This window comes from Crocodylus siamensis, chromosome 14, assembly GCF_052110815.1.
Source record: "Crocodylus siamensis isolate JL-2025a chromosome 14, ASM5211081v1, whole genome shotgun sequence".
Classification (NCBI taxonomy): Eukaryota; Metazoa; Chordata; order Crocodylia; family Crocodylidae; genus Crocodylus; species Crocodylus siamensis.
The window spans coordinates 17,663,010-17,686,837 of NC_143408.1; the positions used below are offsets into that span (position 1 = coordinate 17,663,010).

Below are 23,828 nucleotides of genomic sequence, written 5' to 3' on the forward strand. Positions count from 1 at the left end.
GCTGAACATCCAAAAGCCTAGGGGTTCATCTGAACCAAATGCAAGGTGAGGATCTTTTGAGCACTGGCCCATTAGGAGCCAGTATGCATCTTCCATGATGACCCTTTATGAAAGCATCTAACACATGACCGAACCTCTGAAACAAGGTGGGTCTTTTTCTGCCCCTTCTCTGCCCAATTCTTAGTTCACCAACTCTTTTCCCTGTAGCCTGTGTAAGCAAGGCTGCTGGGATCTCTGGGTCAGCTTTTGGGATGACCTTGTGGCTCTCTTGCAACAACCCCCTGAGACATCCCTGGGACTGGGTACAGGAATGTAAAACATGCCTCGGAGATTGCAGTCTCTGGTCTTGGAGACAGATTGCACTCTCCTCGTCCTCGTACAGATGCTCCAGGGCCCAGCAAAGCAGATGGAAACCTGTGGGCAGCCATCTGGAGAAGGACAGGTCCTGCCAGTCGCTGGCAACTCTTCCAGGGATAAAGCACTGCTTAGTTCATTTGTCTCTCTGCAGTAGCTGGCCCCCTGAGGAAACTGGTCCACTACTGCCGCCACCTGAAAGAGTTTCTCCCTTGGCTCAAGTAGTAAAAGTCAGTGCTGTTAATGTTATACGTTCCAGGCCCAGTCCTGGTGATGACTCCATGTCCAGGGATCACACCCTAGTTCTGACTCTCACCAGAAGAGATATGGGTTTCTCCAGAAGCAAACAGAAAACAGGATGCTGGATGTTTGTCATTCCATGGATTAAACACCAATAAGACGTTACAGCTTGAGAGGAGCAGCAGCAGCTTGGAGGTCCTCAGCATTTCCCAGGAGATGCTCACCGAAGACAGGGTCTGGCCCTACATAGGGATCCTATCACACAGCCCTGGGGTAGATGCAACACTGTGCACCTGGCCGGGGAAACACCATGTATCTGGGTCCAAGAAGGCAGATTTCCTTAAGCCCCCTCCACAGTAACTGTTCTTCTGGCGTGGTTTAGTACCTGCCGAGGTGTTGGGGCTTAAAGCCCGTTTATGAAAATCGGAGGCTCCTCCCTATCTTGCTCCTGCAGCCATATGGCCGAGGGCAGGCAAAACTTGGGGCTATTCGAACCCCAAGCCTCTGGGCTTGCACCTGCATGTAAGATGCCCGCCAAAAGATGTTGAAAACACCTAAAACCCCTGGTGGGAGTGGAGGCCGTTTGCTGGTTGTAGGGCCGCATATGGTTCTGGACTGACTCATGGGTTTGGACTTGATTTGGCAGATTTCAATTGGAACATGAAAAATGTCTTAAAAAAAAAAGCCGCCCAGGCCAGATCCCCCATCACAGGCAAATATACAGGCTAAGTGCAATTACTCGGCAGGATTTTAGCCACAGTCCCTGGGCTACAAGCCCTGCCCTTACAAAAAGTACCAGGGGAAACTCAGCAACCACAGGCAGCCCATGGTTTTACGATTCATCTGAAAGGAATAGAGACATCTTTTATCTTTGCTGTTGGGCCTGAATAAGTGCCCCTTAATGGGGACAATTGTACATGTCCTTCAGTGAACCCAGAGCCTCCATTTGAAGTAGCAGGTGTGATGTGATTTAAAATAGGAACCAGTGACACACCTGAGGGCTGCAGCAGGGAGGGTGTCAAGGGAAGGCACTCCAGCCAGGCTATAAAACAGGGCCAGATGCCCCGGCTGTAGCCCTTGTCAGCAAAGGCTGCCTCAACTCGCAAGCTCCCAAGCCAGAGGAAGACAACAGGCAATGGCAGAAAGGGCCCGTTCATTCATCCCCAGTTCAAGGGGCTCTGTTAATGGCCCCAGGCCGAGAAATGCAGGGTGGCAGTGCCTAAGCGAGTGGCAGGAGGGAAAGGAAATGATGAAGACAAGAATTTGAGGAGGGAAAGGGGCAGCAAGAATGGGAAGGGGACAGCAACACAGGTAGTCTGATGCAAAAGCTCTTCCTCAAACTTATCTTAAAGGGAGTTAACATCCACAGCTCCAGCTCTCTCTACCACCCTGTCCTGGTTTATCCCAGGTGTGGCTAACCTGTGGCACATATGCATGCAGCAGATGGAGAAGGGGACGGGTAGAGCAGTGGCAGAAATCAGAGCAGGCGGGCAGGTAGCATGTGGCAGGAAGCAGAAAATGGAGCAGCAGATGGGACTGGAGAAGGGGATTGGAGTGGCCTGCCTGACAAAAAAAAGTTACCTCCGCCCCCCACTGGTTTATCCTGCCTCCCTTGGGGCATCTCCTTTTTCGTCCCTTATGCCCCACTTTTCCTCTCTCCTCCTCCTCTCACCACTCTGGGATGGGGACAGAAGGGAAGGGTGAGTGGAGGCTGTCACGAGCGTGCCCGAGGACTCCTGCCGGGTCTCCCAGTCACAAGCAGATGTGCATTCCCCGTGAAAAGCCCATTCATCTCCGTGGAGAGAGTGCGGGGGTGGCAGCAGCGCCGGCGGAGTGGGGGGGCAGCGTCAGAGGAGGCTGAGAAAGGGAAGGAGGCTGCAGTTAAAAATAGGATAAAAGACCATGAAAAAAATGCAGAATATTTTTTGTTTAAGCATCACTTGGAAAATGTGCTGCAGCTGGAGAAGCCATTGGACCGAGCCTTGTCAGCTTTTTGCCTCCTCCTTCTCCCCCACCCCAACTCCTTCTTCCTCAGAGAGAGGGCCTGGAAAGCAGCCCAGAAACCGTACAAAGAGCCTTCCTCTGGGGAACTCCACAAGGGAGAGGGCTGGGGGCGGAGGGCCGGGAACGCAGCAGGTTTCACAGCAAATCCGGAGCAAAGGAGGAATCCGTGTGGGGTGCTTGGGGCGGGAGAGGGGAATAGGTCCTTGTAACCCAAGCGCCCTGCTGTGAGCACTTATAACTGAACCCCAAGTCCTGCCAGTGCCTTGTTCCCGGTGAAGGTGGTAGCAAGGGATGTTTCTTCCAACACTTTTGCTGCCAGCTCCATTTATATCCGGCGCAGAGCTCGACAGGGAAAGGAGACTTGAAACTGGGGTTAGCAGCCTCCACAACAGATTTAGAAGCTACTGGCAGCTACATGCAAGACTCCCAAAGCCACTGCAGCGGCACGGGCCTGCCCCATCCTCAGCCGGCAGAGCAATCTCTATGGGATTGCTGCAGTCAACACCCATCAGGTTTAGTTTCAAAACCCATGAGCTAAGGGATCATGCTGCTCCCCATCTGCACCAAGCATGAGCTCAGCCCAAAAGAGAATTCAGTCCAGGAGCGACTAGAAAAAGATGCTTCCAGTAACAGATGGTGGCTTTGCAGTATGCCATGGTTACAAACACTTAAGTGGCATCAGAAACCACTCTGTGTTGCAACCACCTGAGTCAGAGCTATCAGGAAGGAAGATTTCTGACTGCCTCAAGAGATTGCACAAGGTAAGATATGAAACCCAGTGCAGCAATGTGCAACCCTAGGAGTTTTGTCCTGATGCCCACCAACAGTCCAGAAGGCAAGCAAAGATGATCCAGGCAGCTTGGCAAGGGCACCTCTCCCAGGTTCAGGGTTCATGTCCTCACCTCACCAATCTCCCTTCTGATTCCTTGGTACCAGCATAGCAAAAACAGTGCAGTGGTTAGTGGTAGCAAGGAATGAAAAGACTAGCTGGGTGGACCCAATGTAGCTGCTGGTCCAGAACATGGGTTGCATCTGTGTCAAACCTGTGGAAGGCCCCAGCTAGGAGCCACAGCCGGTAAGCTAAAGCAACAAGGGAAAGGTGGGATTTACACTCAAAATGGGAGGACTACAAGTCTCACAGAAAAGCAGCAGGGTGAGAGATTTCTGACCTGCTGTTGCAGACCTGAGAGGCTGGGGAAGCTTAAGATAATTCCCTGAATCTTCTTAATCTTTCAAGTCAAGCAGTTGAACTCTACAAGGCTCAAAGCCCTTATCTACTCCTCCTCAGTATAACTTTTATATGCAAGTGCTCTCATTGAAATCATCAGGACTACTTGCCTAGTGAAGCACCGTCAAGCTCTTGGTAGTTATTTTCATGCCTCTTAGACAAAGCTGTTTCTTGTGGTACCGAGGACCCAGTCCTTGGCCGCAGAGGGAGCAGGTCAGGTCCCAGTGCCGTACAGTGGTGCTGCTGTCCTATCTGTGAAGGCAGGCATGCCTTACAACTGAGGCCTGCAGAATTCAGTCCAAAAAGATTCATGAACTAGAATTATTTCAACCCTCGCTTTCCCTTAAGAGCCGTTGTATCTTACTCACCAGCTTCAATGGACCAGGTCATCATGCAAGGGGCTGCTGGAGTGACCCCAGCTCAACAGAACAGCTCTGCTATCCTCAGCAGAGACCAACAGCAATGCGGCCGCCTACTGCCAAGGGCAGGTGGAGATGGGGGGATCGTGGAGGAACGGGCATGCGATTGCTGACATTTCGTGTAGTGCCGGGACAGCCAGCTACAGGGAAATGGCACTTGGTATCTAATGACTTTGTTCTGATTCCCTAAAAGGGAAAGGCTCTTTTTCTCTTATCTCAGATCCATGGCACCCCCTGAGATTTCAACCCTGGGCCCTTACATGTCTCTCCTAGTACAACTCAATCCTTAGCAGCAACAGCCTCTCGCGCAGAGCAAGCTGTGATGAACTGTGTAGTAGTTACACTACAGTGAACCTCCCCACGTATTTTGGGAAGGAACCATTCACTCTCTAGGGCTTCCAACCTGAAAGGATCAAACTTTTCCCGACACTCGGCACAATAATATTTCATACTCATCAGCCGCAAATTAGAGTCCTGTATCTCTGCAGTTCCAAAGAAGATAACATTCCAGTTACAAATTCTTGCATTTTTAAAAACATGACCCCTCCTCTCACCCAAATCCCAATTTTTATGGTCCAGTTAAAACTCCAAGTCTTATTTTCCCCAATTCCTATCACTGTGCTATCTGATCTAAGGGCACAAACGTAAATAAACTCTTCCAGACATCAAAGGCAAAATTCTTCTGTAAAGGCAAACAAGTCTAAAACTTTGAGAAACACTGTGGTTTTATATTGCACGGGGACATTAATACACTTGCATTTTCCTTCTTTGCATTGTTACTTTTGTCAGCATTAGGACCAAACTGAAACAGCCTCCTTTTCATAAAAAGATTAGATGACAGCATACAGCTCACATGGTAAACAAAGCACAAAGGCAGAGAAATGAAAGAAAGTTCCTAACGATATATACAAATGAGGGCTTCCTCGCCATTAAACGTAGGTACTGTTCTAGCCCCAGACGACAAGACATGGTAAAGAAAAAAAAGAGAAAAAACCAGCAGATTGAATTCAACTGCAGCAAAGGGAACTGAAGGGAAGAGTTTCCCACAGACTGCTTGGGGTCCTGCAAGTGAATCGGGAGATCTGCATAACAGACATCAGTATATTAAGGGCCTCATCTCAAGGCCACTGAAGTCAAGAGCAGTCTTCCACTGTTTTCAGCAGGCTTCGTTGAATCAGGCCCAGATTCCTGCAGCAAGAGATAGCACAGACCCTGCAGGAGGAATGAAGATCTGGGCTGCAGATACGCCGGGCTCTGGAGAGCATGTTCTCACAGAGAAGAGAGGAAAACAGAACATTACAGGCCCAGATTTTCAAAATATCTAAGCAAACCCACACTTTGCAAGGGCAGATTTCATCAGATCAGAGAACTGACATTGTGCTGAGTTGAGCAAACAGCTAAAAGAAGAAGTTCTGTGAGCACCCACTTCAATTTAGATCCGATCGCATTCCCACCTGTCTGCCTTCGACTCCTGCTAACAAAACCTGTTTAGTTAAAACACCTGCACAGTTGTTAGGAGTGAATTGTAAAGTGCGCATTTGACTGTATAAATCACCAATTCTGCTGTGTTCTTTAGCTATGTAGTAACATATCCTCATTGCTTTTTTCCAGTTGTCCCGTTTATGTAAATTGATGAGTTGTGGACAAAAACTAAGGGACAGGACATAAGCGCATGCCCTACAAAGCACTTCAGTCCCACTTACGTGGGAGCGAAGCACTGAGTAACCCCTATGCTGGCCCTCTACCCTGTCACGGGCACCAGTCCTCCAAGTCAGCAAACACCTTTCATATCTTTAGTGTGTTTATCCCTTGTGAGGTAGTTGGACACTATTATCTCCATTTTATAGGTGAGGAAACTGAGGCACAAAAAGACTTTCCCAAAGTCAAACAGGAATTCTGTGGTGGAAGAGGGCCCTGACGCTTGGCCTCTAAATCTGTGTCTAATTGTCCTAACTTCTGGCCAATTCTTCCTCTTCACAAGTATGAAACTTGACCAGCTGAAGATCCATGTTGGGTTGCACAGTTACATAGGAAATGGAGCATATTGCAGACCAGACTGAAAATGTGCAGAGTCTGAGCAATCCGCAGGACAGGAATTAATCACTGACAAAGCCTGCAACGACTTTTGGATTACGAATAAATTCAAGAATGTCATGTTCCGTTCCATGGTGGAGGGGGGGAGAGCTAAAATTGTTGTAATGCATGTGTATTGCTATGTCAGTCAAAGGCCCTCAATTAGTATCAACGCTCCATTGTGCAAGGCATTGTACAAACATTTGATCAGATCTCCATTACTAGGTAGGGTCGAGCTCCACCTGTGTGCAATCCTGTGAAGGAACGGGCACCTCCAAGCCTACGCACTGAGAGCCTGCCTAAAAAAGTTTTCCCCCTAGCGGGCATGTCTACACAAGAGGCTTTACTGTTCAGTTGACTAATCTACCTGTGCAGTAAGGTGTCACCGTGTAACCGTATGCAGCAGCTACTATGCAGTTAATTATGCTAATACATCCTTTTCTACTATCTGTAAATGCTGGATATAGATTAACTGCACAGTACCTATTGCACATTAGCACGCACGTAGATGCAAATTGCTCCTGGTCAGCCCAGGCAGCAGGAGGTCTGCTGTTGCCTGGCTAATGCCGATGTAGGGGGGAAGTGGGGGAACTGAGCTGGCTGCAAGGGCATCTGTCTCTCTGCCATGGGGGAACTGGGACTGTCCTGATCCCCACTTGGCCAGGAAAAGCATTCCTGCCCAGCAAAGATGCTGCCTGGCAGCCACATGGTGATCAGGATGGTTCTGGTCCCCACATGGCCAGGAGAGCTGTCCCACCAGCTGGGACTTCTTTGTCCCAGTCACATGGGAATCAGGTCATGGGACCTGCTCCCCACATGGCTGGGAGAGGCGCCCCTTTCCAGCAGGGACGCTGCTTGGCAGCCCGGCAACTATGTTGACTAGGGACAGACATTACACATAAACCAGTTTAAGTGATCTGAAACTGGTTTAAACCGGTAACAGAACATAAGTTCAGTGCACATAAACCAGTTTCAAAATGGCCAAAACTGGTTTGAGATAAAAGTGGTTGAATGTAGTATCAGACTTAACTGATTTGGGTCAAACGAGTTTATGCAATGTCTGTCCCAGACCCCTTCCTGGTTTAAGGTAAACCAGAGTTCCCCGGCATCCCAGATGCTTTGCAGCCCTGGGCTGGGATGTCTGCTCCAGAGAGCAGGGCTGGTCCCGCCCCTCTGCTTCCTAGCCAGAGCTCTGGCAGAGACTACAGGCAAGCAGGGTCTGCCTGGCTTCCCTTGCTGCTCAAGCAGGGATTCCCCTCTCCCTGCGTCCCATCTCCCACAGCATGGACCCCAGCCCCACGGGCCCTAGGCATGTGGTATGCTAGCTAATGCTGAAAGGTGTGTGTGTCTCCAATTTCACTGGGACAGGACAAAGGCAGACAGAAGAGTGTCCGCTTAGGGCTTTTTGGAGCTAATCAACATGTCAGCTTGGAAAAAGCTGTTTAAGAAGGGACTGAACTAATGAGAGGCTTTTGTTTTGTTGATGAGCTCATAAACACTGTGGTTTTATCAGCCCCCTGCTGGTTTGCAGCCCTGTCAGGTTTGCAGACAGTATGAAGAAGCAGGGAGAGGGAGATTGAAAAGCTCAGCATCATCAACAGATGCCTGCACTCCACACCCCCCCTTTTGCCTCAGAGTGCAGCCAGAGGCTGGGAACGCTCCCACCCCATGAGCAGTGAGAGGGGAAAAGCCTGAGGCAGTACAGGCCAGGGTAGGGGTTCGTACCCCTCCCTAATCACACCCTCCCTAATCAGACCTGCAGGGACTTGGCCACAACCCCACCACCCCTCCCCCTCAGCTCAGCACTGAGGAAGGAAAGGAAGGGCTGCTCTAGCGCCCCCTGGCTTCTAGCCTGAGCCACTGCAGGCACATGCCTGCATTTCTTCAGTCCAGAGGGAATGTCTTTTTGGTTGCAAACTGATTCAACCTACGCAAGTTAGAGCAGCCTTCAAAAATGGAATCAATTCAGACTCAGGCTTTTTGAATGTCTGTTCCTCGCCGTGGAGATTGGGACACACCCTGGTCTTAGGCCAGAGCATCCATGGCCTCAACTGCTCCTGTTGGGAGCAAATTTGCTCCCAAGCAGGCCCATGTGTAGACCCTTTCCTGGGCGCAATGCATCTTTTTTTAATGTGCAATAACCTCACTGTTCATTAATAGCATGTATAGATGTGCCCAGCATCCCTTACAGCATCTCTCAACATTTTTAGACTCGAAGCACTGCTTGGAAAGTACCAGCTCTTAGCTTTCACTTGTTTCTGGACTACAGAAAAACACTAAAGCAAACCTTCTGTTGCAAAGCACTCACAAAGACCACAACAGGTCAGAATGGTTTTGACATTCTCTATTCCTATTTGAAATTTCCAGGGTTATCTTGTGAATCATGTGTAGGTGTTTGCACATGTAATGGTGAGAGGCACACTGTGACACCCTTAAAAGGATCACACTGCACCCATTGGTCTGTTAGTTTGACATCCTGAGCCTTACTCAGGTCCTTTTGGAATTGGGTTTTACATCTATGGAAATTTAGCATCTAGAAGTTATGCTTCAGGGAACTATCATTGTTAGGGAGTACATAAGACCTCAGCTAAGGAAGTAGGCTCTGTTGTGCAAGGTACCACTCAAACAGCCATGACACTCCCTGCCCCACACAGCTTGCAGTCTGCATGACAGACATGACCCAAGCAGAGGAAACAGAGAAGTGGGACAGGGTGAGTTGAGAGGGAGGGAAATCCAAGAAGCTGGCAAAGGTTAGCAGTGCCAGGCAGTATTACATTGTGACCAGTGGTAAGAAGGGTAGGACAGGAGACCTCCCGCTTTCTGTGGGACATATCACCTATTCATTGCAATACACAGTGCATGGTCTTGGGCTGGGAAGGAGGAAGAGGCACATGCCCCAGCGGAAGTACACCCTCATCAAAATACATAACCAAGATGCTTGATTCCAAAATGAAATCACCTTGCAGATTTTCGAGATATTGCTTAGCTGTTATTCACAGCAAATCTGCATGCACTTTAGAGAGGGAATCAGTATCATCTGCTTCATTTTACAGATGGGGAAACTGAGGCACAGAGATGAAGGACTTGCCCATGGTCACCCAGAAGCCATGGAAGGAGGAGGGGTCCAAGTCCCACTATGGTGCTCCGTCCATCAGTTCCCCTCCTTACACAGCTCTTTCCCTTCACCAATGATTCCTCACATCACTCTTGCAAGGTCAGTAGCTGCATACAATCACCCACAATCTGCAGGTGGGGAAACTCAGCTACAGTCATTACTGTGACAATGGGATGAGAACACAGGAACCCAGACCATGCTCAGATCAATGCAGTTCATGCTGCCTTCAAAAGCAACCTGTGAGGAAATGAGTCCAGCCAGAGGATGTGCTAGCTCTAAAACAAGGCCCGGAAAACACAGCGGATGCAGCCAGCTGTTAGTTATTGACGGTTCGCTCCACCATGCCCAATCCTCTTCACAATCAACAGCAGCCGACAGGCCCCATGAGAGTCTGGAAGTAGGTAGGTCTGAATAGCCACAACTATATGCACATGTAAATGCACATGCAACTGACATTGGCCCTTACGCCAGTCTCCAGCAATTGCCATTCACAGGAATCCTGTTCTGGCACTGACCTCTAAATATATCTCTAGTTTCTCAAGACGCATGCAACGGTAAATGACCTACATGTTGTAAGGGAGAGAAGAGGACCCGAGACCATTACAAGTATCGGTCATTTGAGCTGAAGCAGAATCTTTATGTTTGATAGTTCATATTAAAGCTTTTATCCTTTTTGTAGGCATGCCACCACTAAAGGGAGATGAGTACAAACAGGATAGGAAAGCAGATGCACCCTAGCTTTGGATTTCAGTGCTGTCCTAGGGGCTCTAGAGAGAGAAGCACTACCTAGGTATTTCAGCAAGAAGGGCAGAAAACCGCTGTCCCAAAGAGTGGTGACAATTTTATGACAAGACAAGGCAATGGCAAAAGTGGAGTGGGGATGGGAGCACAAGCCAACGTGGCAGCCCCTGGTGGTCAGTCTCCACTGAGAAGCCAAGGAGGCTTCTTCCACTCCAAACCTTCTGCTCTTCTTTTTGTAAGGAGTCCTAGAGAAGAAGGAAGAAATCACATCCCTGCAGCCACCTTCCACTCCCACCTCCTTTTTGTTTAAAGCAAAGGGAAGTCCTACCGGTGTTGTAGTGCTCTAAGCCAGTGGGAACTTCCTGAATGGCTGACTCATCCCAGACTGGGTAGCAAATCCTTTGCTGGTAGCAGGTGGACTGAAACCCACAGGTCATCCAAGGATCTTCATAGGAATTGACAGTGCCCTGCCTCTGATCACAAGGGAAAACATCAGGTTAGCAGCACAGGTAGTAATATTAAAGTAGTCAGATTCCCCACCCCACCTTCCCCATAGAGTTCAAATGCAGCATTTCTCACCGACAATGTCAAAACCACCCATCTTCAGCTCAAGTCAAATGGAAAATATTTTGTTTGGGTTTTTGCTAAGTAAACACAAAACTAAAACTTTGCAATTCAAAGGGAAACAAACAGGTGGGATACAGAAAGCCCTGGGAATTTTACTGGAAAGTCAAGATTTCCCACCCCATTTCTGCAGACACAAGAGCTTTGGGAGGTGCAACATGCTACTCCTGTGTAGGCGAGGAGCACTCCAAAACACTGAACCCTCTGTCCTGTGGCCTTTGCTCCTTAACAAGGCAACCCCCTATCAGCAGGAATTCCATAGCTATCAATTAAACTATCTTCCAGCTACAGAAACCCAATGAATAGCAGCTGCTGTTTCCCACAAGCCAATCTCCCTGGGGCATCTTGTGTCCTGAAGTGCAAGAAGGGGACGAGCCATGTCTCTCTTCACCAGCAGGGGGGAGAACTGAGTTTTTATTCTGCAAACCTTTCCATTCCCAATTTAGAGGAAGAGGGGAAAAAAATCCCTGAAGCTGAGGCTTGAAACTATTTGACATTATCCCTTCCTGGGTTTTTCCTTTCTTGTTGTTTCATTTGTATCAGCCCATACCCAAGGACCTGTGGGGAAAGATGCTATCTTGTAATAATTACCCTTCACACGCCCTTACTAGAGTCAGTTCTTTCCTAGGCCACGGGGAAAGTTTTAGGAGTCCCATGTCCAAAATCTGGATCTGGACCCTGGTAAATAGCTGGGCACTGGATTTTTGCAAGAGCTCAGTATGTTGAGTGTGAATCTTCCCTGAATAGCAGATGCCAAACACTTGGGAATCTGGCCCTGGGCTCCTCTCTACAACTGAAGCCACACAAGCTGACCCTAAAAATATAAGAGAAGTGTTCAGTAAAAGAAACTGCATTGTCTACAATGATTCATCTCGAAACTGTTCCAGTTTTGGAGCAAGCTGGTCAGTAGCAGGTCACAAAACACTTTTTTAAACTGGGAGAAGGCATTGGGAAAAAGTTTGAGATCACAGGTCTCTTCCCTTCAGTCTCTGGGCCCTGTAGATAACAATGTTTGGATAAATATTCTTTTCTCTGTCTCTTCCTGAGAAAAGCCTGTTGTCTGAGGAAGAAACCTGCTCAGAATAGGCCTTGGAAACCCACGTCTGCTGTGCTTTCCCAGTTTGCAACCATCACAATAGACATTGCACAACACCACTGCTTGGTGCAGTATTTTCTTAAATCGCTATTCCCCCCATAAGCAAAAAGAGGTAGAAATTGCACCAGCGAAAGTAGTTTGGGGAAGGAATGGCATCTTTAACGAGCAGCTTTATGCCAGCTAGGTACTCAACGGGCTAAGGGGGGCAGCGGCAGGGCAGAGCAGTTAAGGCGTCTGGTTATGGCACAGAAGTACAAGCTCAAGCCCCGATCTTCGACTCATGCTGAAGGATGCACCCTGGTCAGTCCAGCTATAATTGACTGCCCGGTTATTTGAGCTGAGGAGTCAAAGGTGAAAGACTGACGCTAGCTTCACCACTCCCTGCGTGCTCTTGGCTACAGAAACTGGCACACTTTAACCATGCCAGGCTTGGGAGGATCCTTGGCATTGGCTGAGCTTGTATGGGGAATGGGCCCCATAAGAAGCACTTAATTATACTTCTTTCTGGTTCTGACCTACCACCGATGCTGCAGTGTGTCTTCTGAAGAGCAGGAGCAGTTTTAATTCTCCAGTGCTCTCCCTCAAGACTCAAGGCCCTCGTGATTTATGGGCTAATTAGAAAGACTAGGATTTTGACACAGACTACAGCCTGGCAGATGCTGACCGTTTCCAAGGGAAGCAGGCATTACATGCATGGGGAAGGAGGAAACATCACTTCAGTTGCTGCTTATCAGCGAGAGCCCTTGCTTCCACAAGGCTGTCTGCAGGAGTACCGCTGAGCTGTCCCCTGCAAGCAGCATCCACAGCCCTGTGATGGCACCACGGCCCCCCAAACAGGGCAAGGGGAGAGCAAGAGTGGGATGCACAGCAGCTAACACTGAGCAGGGAGCTGCCTACAAACCAGCACGTACCTGCCTATAACTACTCAAAGAGAAACTCTGAGGACAAGGGTCGGTGCAATCCTCCCCAACCCAGGGATGGAGGGTGGCGCTCCGTCCACTCGTGTCGCACAGCCCTGAGCAGTCGCACGAACCGAGGAGTCTCTGCCCTTTCCATCAAAGAAGTCACACAGACTGGCTCTTCTCTTTTGAACTGTAGCTGGCAGAGGATGAGCCCACAGTGCTCACCTTCCTGAGACAACTCGCACGTGTTCGACCTCCCTGAAGACTGCTTGAACCCCTCTGGTCTCAAGAGCAGCCTGAGCAGGACTGGATATCTGGATGTGACCTGCTGAGGCTGAGAGCTGACACCTTGTCCCGACTCTGCCACCGACTTGCTGCAAGACCTTTGGCACATCCTTTTCTCTCAGGGTCCCTCGCTTTCCCCTGTGCGCTTTGACAGCCTAACATGAATGCTACTGGATGACAGCAAGGCATGAACACGCGTTGCTGGGAGAAACTTGCAACTTGTACGTTCTCCCGGCATGAGCCCAGGGGCTGTCCAGTGCCTCTCTTGGGCTCCCACTGTAAACACAGGGAAGTATACAATCCCCAAGCTTCACCCCATGTGTCCTCACCTAGGAGTGAGGGGGAGATATACAAGGAGCGTGAAGAGCAGGAACAAGGGGCACCATCAAGCTTTCCCAGCCTACTGCAATTAAACAGCCATTACTCAAGATAAGCAAGCCAGGCCTGTTTACACAATTAGGCTGTAAGCCATCCAAAGGCAGGCAGGCTGTCGGCCCCCATACTGCTGGGGAACTTTGATCTGGTGGCACCGAGACTCTTGCTGGCAAGGGAAGAGTGGCAAAGAGACTGGGTCTCCCCTTCAGGGCGAGGCTGGCCTCCCGCCGGCTCTGTGCTCCCTGGAGCCACAGTAAAACTTGTGCGGTGACAGTCGGTAGGAGGTCTTGCCCTGAGCTGTCAGGAGCTCAATGAGCCAGAGACAAAGGGGGAGGGAGGACAGAGAACAAGGAGGCCAGAAGCAGTAAACCCAAAGAGCAGGAAGAAATATGGTGCTAAGTTCCATGAGCAGCTACCGAAAATAGAGGGAGGTTGTTTTAAAGAAGGATGGTCTAGTGATTAAGGCAGTGGCCTGGATCCTAGTCTAAATTCTGGTCCCTGGTTTGCCATAGATTTATTCTGGGTGACCTGTGTCAGTCTCTTTCTCTGTGCGTGCCTCAGTTCCCCACCAGGTAATACTGCCCCTTTATTGCACTGGGGTTTGAGTCTTCAGCTGCTCCCCCCAGAGGGATGCCCACCTGCTCCAGCAAGTTTTGAGCAACTGTAATCACTCCACAAGGGTTCAGCCTTCAAAGACTGACCGGCCAGAACAGTGCTTACTACTTAGCCTGTCCTGCACGAGGTGCTTAGAGTTAGCAACACTAAGCCCTCACTACGGTGTTCTGCAAAATGCCACTGGCACTTCTGAGATGCAGAACAAAAAAAGTTAAATACAGGGGGGATGCAGCAAGCTACCCTGAGCCAATTATGGCCACCCAGCAAAAGGAGCCAAACAATGACCCAATTTAAGATGACAAACACCGAGATGCGCCGGTATGGATTCGAAATTAAATGCAAGCGCCAAGGCAGCTGGGTAAATTGGTTCATGATAGTAAATGAATCTCAGTAGTATAACCAGATAAATATGCTTGTGACCTAACACTTTCCTCACTGACATCTATGGAGGCGATCCTGGTAGCACCAGGGAGAGTAGGAATGGTCTTTTTCAATGCGCAGATACAGGGTTCAAATGAAGCCTCCTGAGGTCACACCAGGGGAGCTGCAGAATGAGGCAGGTAACCTCCAGCTCAGCAGGAAAGAAAGTTGTTGTCAGCAGCCACTTTCCTTTCCCTGCTGTTAACTCCAGATAACAGGAAAGAGAGCTTCCTTCCCTACCCTCAGCCCCACAGAGCTTGCAGACGGGCCGGCATCGTGCCCAGCCTCCTCTGCTCAGACATAGTCTCACCTGCTTCCAGGTCATGTTTTCTCCATCACTGGCCAAGTTTTAACTAGTCCCCCCCACCCCCGACCATGGACACTTCTACAAACAGCACCAGTCTTGGAGCTTCAGCAGAGTCCCAATTTACACAACCTCCACAACCAGCTAACATGATTGTCAGAAAGAAGGGGGGGTGAGGAATGGAATTTCCCCACCGAAAAACAATGCAGCTTTGTCCAAAAAAATCCTCAACATCAGGACATTTTGTATCGAACTCTCACCTTCAATAACCTTTTTCTTCATCTCAACCCCCCAAATGTTGTGCTGTTTCAAACAAAAAAAATGTTGAAATATTTTCACCTTAGTTCAAAATTGCAGGGATTTTGGTAGCTTGAAAGTTCCCCCCCCCCCCCCCCCCCCCCCAGCCCAGTTTGGGACATTAAAAAACAACGCACTGGAATCGTCTGTGGGAGGAAAATTCCATCCTCCAACCGGTTCTACTTATCTCCTACTTTTTTCCATTGCAAAGCCATGGCCACCACCTGTCCTGCTGAGTTCCTACACCATTGTGATGGGTATCAGATAAGGGTCTGTTAATCTGATTTTCCTACTAGTGATCTTGTAGAATCGTCAACCTGCCCCTACTGCAGCCCTTTAGCCCCACTCCACTGCCATAAAAAGGAGCAGAAGTCCCAGCCCAGCTCAAAAATGATATGCCACCTTAGGAAATGCCCCCTTACATCCACTGGCATAGACATGTGCCAGAGCAGGGCTGAGCATGATCGACGGCAGCTTAGGAACTGACCACGTTGCTTTGTGCCTGGCTAGTCTAGAGCATGGAGCACCCACACATACATCCCCATACCAGAGCCGTCTAACAGACCAAAAACCAACTTTTGTCTTTCTTCTCAAGCGGGCCAGATTCGGTGCTGCCCAAGGACCAGACTCGCATTCAAATCAAAACTGGTATTCAAAAAGACTGCGGTTCCCTTATCCGTGTCCTGTTACATGTACATTCATTCCAAGAGTATATCATCTCAGTTTGGACAATGCAGGGATTTCTGGAGCTTGAAAGGAGTTTTGTGCTTTTTTTTAAACCCAATTTGGGACATGACGCTTGGGTTAGAGTCAGCATTGGAAGAGGAGGTTTTGATACTCTGCTCTTATCTCTAGCTTGGCCTCACAAGCCGAAGAAGTTCAAATAAGGCCCAGGTAAGAACCCAATATTTGAATATTTCTCAGAGCCAAACAAAACCTGTGAACTATTTTGACATTTGCCTTAAGCAGGGTTTCTCCTTAATCCTGCAATGCTGTGCCAAGCAAAGATGCAGCCCAAGGTACAAAATGCAACAGGGATACAGAAGTAACCCAGCATCCTTCCTTACCATCACTCCTGGACGAGGCAGAGGATAGGGGGCTGGGCTTCCCAGGGTTGTGTCCATATAGTAACTCATCATCCTGGAGACACCTGCAGAAATGGAAGTAAACCATTAGATGCACTGCTGAGGAAGCCTGCTGTGACCTAGGAGACGTGAAACTCAACCCTACAACCCTTATTCACACGAGTTGCTTTTATTCCTTCACGTATCTCCCAGTGCAAGAGAAGGTTGTTGGGTTAAAGCTGAAAGGGTTCTTACTTAGATCATCCAATTTATCCCCACCATGCACATTCTTGGCTAGTGCAAGCTTGGGTCCTAAAGTGTAGTCTCAAATGTCCTTCCCAGTCCAGTCTTAGTGGACTTTTGCACAACAGCAGCAAACAAATGGCCTAATGCAACCTTCACTTTCCATAACCATCTCAAATGAAAATGGACATCATTTAGCAGAGGCATCACACTGTCAGCCTCCCTCTTCATTCTCCAGGGGAGGACAGTATAGGACAGAAGGAAGAAAAGACTCCTTTCCAGGTTTATAGCCTGCCTATGGTCTTCATTGCTAAAAAAGCAGAAAACCATGTTGTTCCTCTCTTCCCCCCCTCTGGAAATATCAGCAGGTTTTAGACTGACCCAAGAAACATTCCAACAATTCATCTGGACTGCAGAGTAAATAGTAGGTGCGAAAATCTTTCAAATCAACCAACAGCCAGAAAGATTCCCCCAGCGCTGCCACGTTAACTACAGGCTTCAGCCGTATTCCCGAAAGACCAACTGCAATGAGCCAGGGTTAATAGCTGGCTCCTTCTTCATGGCCCGTCCATCTCGGGCCTTTGATGAGGCACCCAATCAAAGGGTGCTGAATTGGGCTGAAAAGGCAGTGGGTCAGATGTCTCCTGCCAATTGTCATGATGGTGGTTGAGGTGATCATCACATAAACACTTTTCCGGTAAATAACTCAAAAAGACCATCAGCTCAGTCCACTGCACTGCCCGCTTGCTCATCACAGCTGAGTAAGGTTATGAACTTATAGTCCCTTCCTAATGCTTCACAAATCAAAACTTAACACATTTAAGCTAAGTTAATTGGAGAGATAATGACGTGGTATTGATATCTAACAACTTAGATATGGACACGCGTGTGCTCACACGCACACACTTTTGTAAAAATCTTATGTGACCTTATTGCAGGTGATGGATCTTCTCTGGATTTTACACTAGCTTACCATAGTTGGAAGCAGAGTCTGGCTCATGTATCTCCAGTTTTGAAGACCTCTTTGGGAATTTTTCAGTGAAGTGATTTATACCTGGCTCTCGTGTTCCAGGAGAGAGCACTTTCACCACTTGTTTTTTTTGGTCGATTCTGGGATAGGCCCTTCTCCTATTATTAGAATTATAAAAAGAAGCATAATCCCAAATGATTTATAATTAAGTGGAAATCTGTTTTTCCACTAGCCTTAAGTTTCCATGAATAAAAACACTCAGGTGTAGTACAAAATGCTCTTCTATGGGGGGAACATTCACGGTCCTGGTGAAGTCATAATCTGCACTGCTGCTGTTCACTCTGGGGGTGATTTGTCTGCCCTACACTCCTTTTCTGTAGCAGAAATAAAGGGGCTGAATTTATGTCAAGGAGCTCTATATTAGCCAGTGAAGTAGATCATCTAGGTTTCCCCTCCAAAAAAGAAGAAAAAAAAAAGATTTATACTCACAAGAGGAAAATATAGGGCCAACATTCTTTCCATACTGTGCAAAACATGAGATATATGCAGTGCCATTGTCATTTCCAGGGCCGTTCGCCTGGAAGGAAGCCATAAAGAGGGAGTTGCCTGGACTCCAAAAGAGCTCTTTTTTCAGGAAATGACTTTGTGCCAAAATGAATTACTATTTTTATTATGAATATGTTTAATTTTTTTTTTTTTAAACAGACCCTTTCGGCAATGCCAGGCTGCGACATGGGCCAGCTGTCAATGGTTTAACCTCTCTGAGAAAGCAGCTGCTCTGTTGCCCCCGAGGAATTTGTCATTTGACTTCTTTAAACCCCCAGCACTATCGACTATATTACACAACTGTAACTGAAAGCATTTGGCCCAATTCCTGCCCAGCTATGACTAGTGCAACTACACTGGCTCCAGCCCCTGCTTCTGCTTTGTGCTTTACACTCCACCTCTTGCCTTGGGTTGTGGCTTATCTGCTTCTTCCCCTGATTAGCCAGAGGAGGCATGGAGACCCAGGCACTCTGCAGGCACAATTCCTCCTCTCTCGGAGGTGACAGGATAGTACTTTACTCCTGGAGGCTGGCAGTCAGGGGCAATGTGTAGGGGGTGCACATGCACCCCCTGAGAGCACCGGCGCACCCTCCATCAGGCCGTGGTCCCTGTTTAGCCAGCAGGCAGGGGGGCCAGGCAGGTGCACCCATGGCAGCAGATCAAAAACACCCTCACCAGCAAGCCGGGGAGAGCGTCCCAACCTTCCTCGCCCCATTAACCTGTCTGAGGGAGTCATACCCCTCAACCCCCAACTGCTGGAGCACAAAAGTAGTGACCAGATGTCACGACTAGTGACAGAAAGGTGGAAGGCCTGTTATGTTTGGTTGTGGGGCAGGAGAGTTACGATAGGTGCTTTTAATGTATAAACTATTTTAGGAAGGATCTCTTTGCACTGCGTGCATTACACTTAAAAATAGAAACTGGAATAATAAACGCTTTTCACTCAATGTGCGTCACCAGCAGGGGTTGAAATTTGGATTAGTCAAAACAAAAAAAGATTTCGCCCCCACAACAGTTTTTAAGGTTGTTTCCCCAAAAATTCTGATGGAAAAATCTGAATTTTTCCAACTCTAATTGCTCATACTTTCCATTTTTATAACTTTAAAAAAAAAATCCAATTAAAAGCTCCTAAGTTTTCTGCATCAATTTTTGGTTTTGAACCAAAAAACTATTTTTCACATTTAAAAAAATAGCTTTGAATTAAAAAAAAAAAAAAAAAAATTGCAACCAGTTGCAATTTGAATTTGGAACCAATTTGAATTCTGGACCTTTTGACCTCCAGCATAGACTCCTCTGATGCAGCTACCAGAGCGATCATTATCTTATTATACGTGAAATGGTCATGCTGGGTGGTGACTGAACACACACTTTTCAGGGAGTTTGCTAGACAACAACAGGATGCTGGAGACCAGAAACCCTGGCTGCATTCCTGATTGTAGACGCGGGCTCTGGTCTAACAGTTGGAGGCGACCAAATGACGTTTAACCTAAAGCCTACTTGGTCAAGCGGGTAAGATTCAGGAGTGTCACATTAGCAACCTTGGTTTTATTCCTAGTTCAGCCTTTAGTTAGCAAAACTCCGCTGCTTACGAATTTGGAAAACGGGGTTTGTGGAAGGTAATACGGATACCTGACTTGCCTGTAAGTATTGGGCCAAGCAGCATTGGCCAGGTATAACCCCTTAGAAGTGCATGGGAATATAAAGACCAGTCAATTGGTGAGAGCTGAATCACTTTTCTTTGGTCCTAGCTTAGTACAAATTTCCTTAGGCCAACACAGGAGCATCTTTTGTTACCCAGCTTTTGACACTGCCAGGCACTGCCAAATCATGGTGCTCCTGATAACATCCGACAAACGAGACGGATGAAGCATGCATGCAGCACTCCCTTCTCCTGCACCACCAATTCCTGCTAGCTCCTCTGCACACGAGGGCTCCTAATTAGTTAAGCTGGCGAAAGCCAGAGTTGGGGATGGGAGGAGGGTTACACCCTTTTCTCATTTTCATTAAAAGTGATTTTGTTATGTTTTGCTCAATAATTAAGTCTCACATATTCCCGAGCAGGCAAGTGTATGACCATGGTCTTTAAAAAAAAACAAAACAGGATTTTTTTTGTCTACCAGGCAGACACTTCCCTCAAACCCCCTATTTCTGAGACATTTGAAATGGCAAGTGCTGCTTTCCACAGCTCAAAGAGACACCTCTCACTGGGAGTACAGGGGCTCAAGGCCAGGGGTTTCCTGCTTTTTAAACCATAGGCTTCTCTTCACAGCCTTAACCTGGGAGCTAACTTAGAACAATGCTGTTGGTCGATGTCTCCTAACACCCTAGCTCTGGTATCAAGGCTGGATACAAAGTGACTGTCTGCGCTGGAGCAGCATAGCATGGGCAGGAGGTGTTCAGTTCTTGCTCCACAGCAATACTTAACTTTTTGGAGCAAACCTGGCATATGTAGGCACCCCCATGGAACAGCATTCACTGCGGCAGTAGTTTGCAAAGCCATAGCAATGCCACTGGCATCATTTAAGCAATTCTTGGTCTCCATCACACCCCAGCAATGCAGCTGAAAGTCACTGGGGCTGCATCAGCCTTACATCCACTTATACAAGTGCAAAATGTTGCCTATTTGGGGCATGGACAAAGCAAAGGGTGACAGAGCACATCTACACATGCTATTATGGCACTGAAATAAACTGTGGAGTTTATTGCTCTGCAGTTTATTGCTCCTGTGCACCATTTGAACATGAGCCTGGGAGCAATAAACTCCATGTCAGAGCAGGCCCAGCTGGCAGGCGGTGCCAGGGATCAGTCTGCCAGCCCAGGGCTGCTCCCCCCTGCTCAATGTGCTAAGGAGGGGCTGGCTAGGGTACAAAGGTGCTCCCGTGTGGCAGGCACCTCCTGCATCTACATGTGCGCCGCTGCAGAATTTGTACTCTACCGCAGGACAGTACTTGTATTTACAATAAATTACTTTATTCCAGCCTAATGGGGTGCATTTGTAAATGCCGAGATGTTTAACTGCACACCTAATTAGTCCACTGTAGTAAATGTCTCGTGCAGATATGCCCACAGTATAGGTTTCCTATGCCAATCGCCATCTCGCCAGTATATCCCAGTATTGCGCTTGCAGCTACAGCCTGTAGGAGAAAGAGGAGTATAGGAGTGTCTGGCCCAGGCAGACATCAATCTCTCCCTCCAGTGCCAGGTTTTGAAGGCATGCGTTTCATGTACTGTGTGCTCACTGATAACAAGAAAGGAATCCTTTACTACAAAAGGAAACTGGCTCTTTTTTTAAGACAGCTATTTATAAATGGCCTGCAGGTGCTGCTATCCCTGTGCATATGGTATCAACCAATTCCCCATTGCCCTCTCCAAACTCTTCCCCTGCAATCTCAGCTCCTCTTCCCAGTCATATTCTGGTTGCTGTGGACACTTATGCCCAAAAAGCTGGACTGAGAGTGTTAACTCATTTGTACACAGACCACCGAATAGTCTCCAGGTAGTAAAGAAGTTCTCTCACCCTCCATCCTGGCAGGCTTTGAACAGATGACCTAAAATCAGAGTCAGTTCAGAATTTTTCCAGTCAAATGCTTTTTTGTTACAAAAAATTGGACTTGGCAAAACCAGAACTATTCAGGGAAAAGGGTCATTTTTGACCAATTTCCCATTTAAGAAAAGAAATTAAAAGTGGTTTTAAAATTATTAGGAAAAAGGGACATTTCCACGTTTTCAGAACTAAAGATGTCAAAATGAAAAATAGACTTCTAAGTTCAATTTATAGTTAAATAAAAATCAGCATGAAATATTTCAGTTGATCCAATCTGATATTTTTTGGGTGGCACAAGGAGAGAAGGCAGAGGGAAGTACTGCCAGTTAACAAGAGCTAATAATTTGCGGGGGGAGTTACTTTTTGTACAGATTAGTAGTGGAAAAAACATAAAATCTCAAAAATTCTTGTGGGAAAGGAAAATTGTTTCCTGCCCACTTCTAGTAATATAACTTATATCCAGGCCCTCACTGATTATTTCAGTGTCATTAAAGACTTGCAGTTTTCTTAACCTGATGAGACTGCTACACTCGCTGGTGGATAAGTGTTACAGTCACATTTTCTCATCATTACATTGCCTATAGACTCAGCTATTTCAAGTTCTTGATCATGATCAGCATGAACAAGACAATACAACACAAAACAGTGTGCAGAAGACTAGGACATCACCCCTGGAAAAAACAAAACAAAACAAAACAAAACAACATTTGGGGAAAGTGTATTTTTATTTGCAAAGGATTTTTCCAAAGCCCTGTGGACCTGAAAGAAACAGCACTTTGGACTCATCTCCAAAATGAGACAGTGACTTCATTTTCACATTAAACTAGGTTAGCCAACCTGGTGCACATCCCTGTGCAGAAACAATTTTTCCCCCTAGCTGAAAAGCAGTTTATTGTGGTTTAGTTTAAACCGATTCCTAATCTTAAACCAGCATAACTCTCTCATGTCAACAAGGTCTTCCTTTTTCCTGCTGTAGGTTAAAGAGGGCACTGCCCAATAGGCCACTTTCCAAAATAGGCTACACCTTGCAAAGTAAATACAGGCAGACAAAGAAATAGGCGATAGTTTGAGTCAACCGGTCTCAACAAAAACTCATTCGATAATACATGCGGGTCGGAGAACAGACTGGTTTTGCATTGGAACGGCAGCAGCAGTTTCCTTTCATTGCCTTTGTAGGTTTACACAATAGGCAAAAGTTTCCTGAACCAGACGACTTGGCCACATGGGTTCTCAAGAACTGTTTTCATTCCTCCCTAAATATCATTTGCATTTTTCTCTGAATGCCTTTGCTGTTAAAAACCTCCCAGTAAAGCACAACGTACCAATGTCTGTTGCTACCTATGGTTGGAAGTGGCTTATCCTGGTGCTATGGAATCACACCAGCAGCAAAGACGAGACTTCATCCAATAATTAAAATGAAAAACAAATCGCCAACCACGGCATTGTAATAAAGCACTAATGAAATGCTCCCAGGCACCTGGGATAAATCTTCCTTTGTCTAACTTCATTGATCTTAAGAGACTCACAAACAAGGATAATTTATTCTCATCTGATCTGACGGAAGTTCATATACTACGCTCATCATTAGAGTATCAGAGTTTGCTGAATTGTGGGCATGGACAGGCGTATGCATCTCAGCATAATTTACGTGGGTTTGGCAGGACCCGCAGTTGTTCCTGTGACAGTCTGTACAATAGGTGGCTTTTCCAGCACATCACCGCTAGGTGGCAGGGGAGCAGGTGACAGTGTGTTTAGCAGCACTCTGGCCCAGTATGGACACAGTGATAGCATTTTACTCCTGATTGTTTCACGGTCATTTTCTAGCAGATTGGGTGAATTGTATTTAGTTTAGGTAAACTGCTTAAGAAATTTGGTCCTCAAATTGTAGATGCCGTACTTCAGCCAGCAAAAACAGATCCCATGTTTAACCTCTGACATTCGCTGAGCCATAACTGTTCAGGCTGGGCTCAAACCTTTTGGTAGATAAATGTATGATGATACCTATCTCCCCATAGGTGAAATCCCCACCTCACTTAAGTCAAGAGCTGTTGACTTTAATTGGCCTAGTATTTCAGCCAAACCTCTTAGCAACCCACAGTCATGCTGAAGGAGTTAGCAGAGAAATTAAATGTATTTTGTACTAAAGGATTGTTTTTAAGCTAGTTAAAAATATCAATTATCTGAAAACGTTCTAAGTGCTGGAGTTCTTCCCATTTTATAAGGTTCTGCAAATGGGACCATTTGGGCAGGTTTACAAGAAAAATTGAAAATGTCATTCATTTTCACCCCTTCCCCCCCATAGTTCCTTCATTTTTTAAATTTAAAGCAATAAAAATAAACAATGTCCAGTTTAATTTTCCATGTTTTTT

At 47.2% G+C, this 23,828-nt stretch overlaps 1 protein-coding gene across 4 annotated transcripts in view; it reads right to left on the bottom strand.

Moving 5' to 3' along the window:
- Positions 1-23,828, bottom strand: part of ETS1 (ETS proto-oncogene 1, transcription factor) — a 114,041-nt gene that overhangs the window by 84,944 nt on the left and 5,269 nt on the right. For 2 of the 4 annotated variants that reach the window (XM_090027012.1, XM_090027008.1), the window contains exons 2-3: positions 16,160-16,242; positions 10,503-10,647 (exon numbers count right to left, since the gene is read on the bottom strand). In XM_090027012.1, the coding sequence (XP_089883138.1) occupies positions 10,503-10,647; positions 16,160-16,231 (217 nt within the window). In that variant the 5' untranslated portion in view covers positions 16,232-16,242. Of the gene's footprint in view, positions 1-10,502; positions 10,648-16,159; positions 16,243-23,828 lie in introns of those variants that run through there. The other 2 variants (XM_090027009.1, XM_090027011.1) reach the window with 2 other exon arrangements.